Source organism: Micrasema longulum, unplaced genomic scaffold (assembly GCF_059751315.1).
Source record: "Micrasema longulum isolate JH-2025_06_02 unplaced genomic scaffold, ASM5975131v1 h1tg000259l, whole genome shotgun sequence".
Lineage (NCBI taxonomy): Eukaryota > Metazoa > Arthropoda > Insecta > Trichoptera > Brachycentridae > Micrasema > Micrasema longulum.
Window position 1 is genome coordinate 60,906 of NW_028277463.1, and position 5,232 is coordinate 66,137.

The following is a 5,232-nucleotide window of genomic DNA, read 5'->3' on the forward strand; positions in this document are numbered from 1 at the left end:
CACTTCTTAAAAACTATTTGGACAGGGTGAAATAAATATTGCATTTTGATTTCTAAATAATATACTTAGAATACAATTATTTTTATGTGATGATATTAAGTAGATATTTTAAAACATTTGTTCAAACATAAGTTAGTTTATCAATACAAATACATACATATCTCATTACTGAGCGATACTGCCCAAAATGATCATTAATCATTGTCCGTTTCAATATTAATGGAACAAATGTGTCGATATTTATTTTTAAAATCCATTGTTATGGATTACTAACCTTTAAAATAGAAACCCTGCCTCAAAAGAATTATACGGTAGTTATCCATGCTGATCGGACTCCGCAATGGTAGCTTGAGAGGCGCTACGGCGCACCCCTAATAAACAAAGAGTGTAAATAAATGTTAATCAAGCTACGGGTTGAGAATTACATACATCGGTAGGATGCTAGTAGGGACACAAATGTAAATCCCAGTGAATTAGGTAAAATAATGATTCCTTCTTCTTTTGTCAAAAGCCCCTGTTATATGCACGAATACACCCAGGATGCATACACCTGTGTCCGGACATACGGCGGACCTGATCTTTTCATCACTTCCACTTGTAAACCTTCATAGAAGGAAATCGCTGAGGAACTAATAGGCCTGGACATGTACTGACAGATATGATTTAGTCGCCATAATCTTTCATTCAAAGGTCCACAAATGAATGAATGTTATAACCAAAGAGACAATATTTGGGAAAAAACAATGTTACATGTATTGAGTGGCAAAAACGAAGACTGCGTCATGTGCACATTCTAATATGGCTAAAAGAGAAGCTGCAACCTAACCAAATTGATGACTTGACAAGCGCTGAGATTCTGGATCCTGCAATAGGTAAAGATTTGTACGACGTCAATGCCCGAATATGGTCCACGTGGGGTGCGAAATCCAATATCATAAAAAATATCCCCGAGAGCGACTAACAGAAATAGTGCACAATACAAAGGCTACTCTTTATACAGACGCAGAGAACATGAAGAAGGAAGTAGGAAAGTCATGGTCAAGTTTCACAGCCGAGAATTTGAAAGTTTAGACAGAAGATCAGACGGTGTTTGACCTTACAAAAAAAAAAACTAAAAATCTGGCAGTCCTTTCAAAGTCTAAAAGTTAAATTATGACCTTTTTGTGGATATGAAATCTTTACATTATCTACCCTTCAAGTCGAGATCCTTGGAAACAGCAAAGGACATTATTAATACTCATATACAAAGTAGATCAAAGCAATTTTTTTTTTTTTTAATGTAACAGTTTTATAAAATGGACAGTATTTTGGACCAATTTTACTACTGTTTATACTGGATTAAAGATATGTAATTCTCGCTTATATTCATAGTTTGTAGCCCGTAGACTTGGTGATTTATAATCATAAATGAATAAAAATGGGTCCCTACAAAAGAAAATCCAGCTGTCATCAGAACACTTGACCTGACTTATTGGAAAAATAAGATTAAGAGGTAAGACAAAATGGCCGACAGGAGACAATGTCAAAGTGATCTGTTTTGACAAATGAAAAACAGCTATCGAAGTGATTACTGTAAACAATAGTGTAAACACCCCCATCTTGATGACGTCACATCACGATGAAATACATTTTTTTTTCTTGGAGAAAATTGAATTCCATTAATGTACAGCTTTCCTTACTCCCCCCCCTCCCCGCGGTATTTCATTATCAGGGGGGTCTGGTTTTGCCCGTCACGTGGATTTGCTTGCTGAGTCAAACGGGTCACTGTAATCGTAAGTGAAGCGCTGTAAGGTACAAGTAGTATTAATATATAACCTTCCATGCCCTTTACTTCTACACGTGACTTTGTAACTCAGCACATGGATTTACTCTGCTGAACTCTGGACTTAATTTTGTAATTATTATAGGCAATTAATCACGGCCCTTACAACATCAAGTTGTCGGCCCATCGTATCATTACAGGAATACGACTTAGCGTCTTTTAGCTTAGCGTACGGCCAAATTCTGTAGACTTGGATGGTCCTTTTCAAACGTGTAGCAGCACTGGAAGCAAGAGAATCATAAAAACCTTCAAACTCAAAGAGACTTGTTAAAGCGACTGGAGTATCTTGAAAGTAAGTGTGATATAGATGATATTTTAAAAATACAAAATAACCTGAAAAAGAAAAAGAAACCGTAGATATTGTAACTATGATAGTGGGTTTAGTAATCTGGGACTTGGGTCAAATATTGTTTCGATCAAACGGATTAAAAAACATCCATCCCAGAAAACTCGATAGATCTATTATTCTAACTATAAAAAATAATGTCCGTAAAGACACCCTCCTACAAAAATCTAAAACAAATTTGATCTGTCAAATCTGGTATAAAACAAATGTATATTTTTAACTAACACGATATTACTCTTACTTTGCTGTTTATGTCCAATGTTATAAATATTTAACTCTTTCAAAGAAAACACATTTTTTTCAGTGACACTTAGAATGTACGAAGGTTATGTTATGATGTTATTTGTGTTCAATACTGCATGAAAATTATTCTCAACTTGATTTTTTTAAGTTTAAAAGGCGGGGTAAGGCGTTTTCCAATAACTGTAAAATTTGATCAAACTGAGCATTTTTTTTGTGCTCTAATTTCAACTTTTCCATTTCAATTTTATGTGTATTTTCCTCCCTCAACATATCAAGTTTCAAGCGTTTTTGTTGCATTTCAATTAATGATCTTGTAACTTTATCAAGCGAAGGGGTGTCTTTTCTCTTGATCCGGTGATCATGTGTACCATTCAAGGCGGTGGTTCGTTCCTCATCCGGGGAAGGTCTTCGAAAGGAGGTCTTGTGGGATTTTGATGTCGGTCGAAAATGTTTTCGTGCAGAAGGCTTGGATTTAAGTCGCGGGGTCGGTGGAGGAGATGGTTGAGGAGATTGGTCAGGAGATGCTTGAGGAGACAGCGGTAGATCTTCAGCTTCAGACATCTGCTGAGAATTGTCCACATCATCCGCGAATTCAAGCTTCATTTCCTGAAAATTCTACAATTCATTAAAAACACATATAAGGTTTATGTTAACCTTTTGTGTGATAACATGTTGAGCATGTTATATCGACCTAAACAGCACTTAAAGAGTACATACACCTTATTTTTACCATTAAAAAGAGAGTAAGATAGGTATTTAAACCAAGATCGTAAATTCAAAACACTTGATTTGAATTTGATATATATTTTTTTCAAATTTCGGTTGTGGTTTAAAATTTATGAAAAAAAAAACAGTCAACTTCCTCATATAAAGGTAAATAACTGGAACATAAGATACATAATGTAAATGAATGCCTCGACACGGGTTGTGCTCAGTGAGGTATTCATAAAGAAAAGTATTATGTGAAATTAATTATGAAAATAGTAAATACCCGTTGACCCTTCTCCCCACTGAAGTCCCAGGCCATCATCCCAACAATCCTTTCTTCATGAGGATTAAGAATGACTTCATTATCAGGATTTTCAGAGTCAAATGCGGATTGCAATATTATTCTGGCTTTCTTCTTTGCTTTGCTCTTGGCGTCCGCCCAAACCTTTGAAAATAACAATAAATTAATTAACACGTCCGCAGTTATGCCGGCTATAGCCGTCTGAATCGTGTCTCTCATTTAGGCAGTCGAAAAAAAAATTGGTAGGGAAAAGACAGCTTTGGCCTGTGTGAAACTGAAGTAGTTGATGGCAGGAGAAGATGCTGTGTCCCTATTAAAAACAGTCAGCAACAAGTCTCCCAGTATGTTAGTCAAATAAGATTTAATTCAAATCATCAACAAAATTAGACAGGCACTGTGGCGCAGTCGGTTAGACGGCCAACTGTGGAACTGGCGTAGCGGGTTCGATTCCCGCCAGTTGCAAGAAGAAAATCCAAGAAAGATTTTTTCTCAATTGGCCTGGGTGTTCTGTATTTTTCATTACCTCCTTCCATATCCCCTCTATGCCATCTGCTGACAAGCCTCAAAATAGAGGCTTAGCGGGTTATTCTTTGAAAAAATAACTACGGTCCAATAGGATGAGAAATATTCCCAAAAAATAAGAGACTACAATATATGTCCACATGAGAAAAAAGTGTCTGCAAATGCGTCAAGAATTATTACTTTATTCTGACATTTACCAAGCAGCTAAAAAATCAAAGCATGAATTTTAATCTATACATAATGTAAAGCAAAAATTAAAGAATAAATGGTAAAATTCTAAAAAAGAACTGTCAGCTTCATGGTGTTGTGGTCAGCGCGTTTGCCTGCCATGCAAAAGGTCTAGGGTTCAATTCCTCAAATTCGATTTATTTAAAAAAGTGTTTTTACACTAGAATATTTCATAGTCCCTGGACTGGTACCTGAGGCATAAGACTGATCATCTTATCTTCATGTAACAAAAATGATCAAGATACACTGCGATTGGTATACCCATCCAGTGCCTATCCACCATTAGGTGTAGGGAATGATAATGAAATAGTAAAAGGGAAAATTATTTTTTTTAAAAACAGCTCGCCATTGGTACAATTATTGCATTAATACATATTCCTAGACAGACACGTTCAGTTAAATGTTAGAAAATAAAGCATTAAAAAGCAATGAAGAAGTTCTGTAGTTCACCTACGTATATTTTTTATAAGAGAAATACATCAAAATACATACGCATTTTATTGTAAACCTATACACGCTTTTCATATTCCCATGAGTTTTACACAAAAACTCATTTTTTAATTTACATAATCCATGTATTTAATACCTTTTTCCATTTATCCACGGATTTCTTAGAGCCACTATTATCCTGATTAAGAATTTGAGTCAGCTTCTCCCACTTCTGGTATGAAGATGCACGGCCCAACACACCGTGAACTGTTGTACTTAGATCTCCGTGTCTAACCATTCCGGAAAAGACAAAGATAAGGAGTTAGTTTAAAATGATATGAAATAAATACAAATTTCAAGTTTTATTCATAAAAATACAAACTTTTCCATGTAGTCTATCATTTTCTCGTATTGAGCAACGCTCATTCGTCCAGTCATCATTTTTCTAGCAAAACGGTACTTATTTAATGAAGAAAAATAGATATTTATGAACACTGAAAGCACCTTTTCCGCTAAAATTTCATATATCGTTTATACACTCATTTGATTAGAGGCTACTACTGTAAATCTTGAGAGCAAACGAAAAAACAAAATATTTTGACAGCTGTCAGCGCCACAGCGCTTTGTTACCAT

General features: G+C 35.4%; 1 protein-coding gene across 1 annotated transcript; it reads right to left on the minus strand.

The window, feature by feature from the left end:
- Positions 1–2,261: 2,261 nt before the first annotated feature.
- Positions 2,262–5,232, minus strand: LOC148283164 (uncharacterized). The gene is made up of 4 exons (XM_088223933.1): positions 4,982–5,232; positions 4,757–4,889; positions 3,403–3,564; positions 2,262–3,017 (listed from the first exon to the last, which is right to left on the minus strand). Exons 1-4 carry the CDS (start codon positions 5,038–5,040, stop codon positions 2,541–2,543), a joined length of 831 nt encoding a protein of 276 aa, XP_088080059.1. The 5' UTR covers positions 5,041–5,232; the 3' UTR covers positions 2,262–2,540.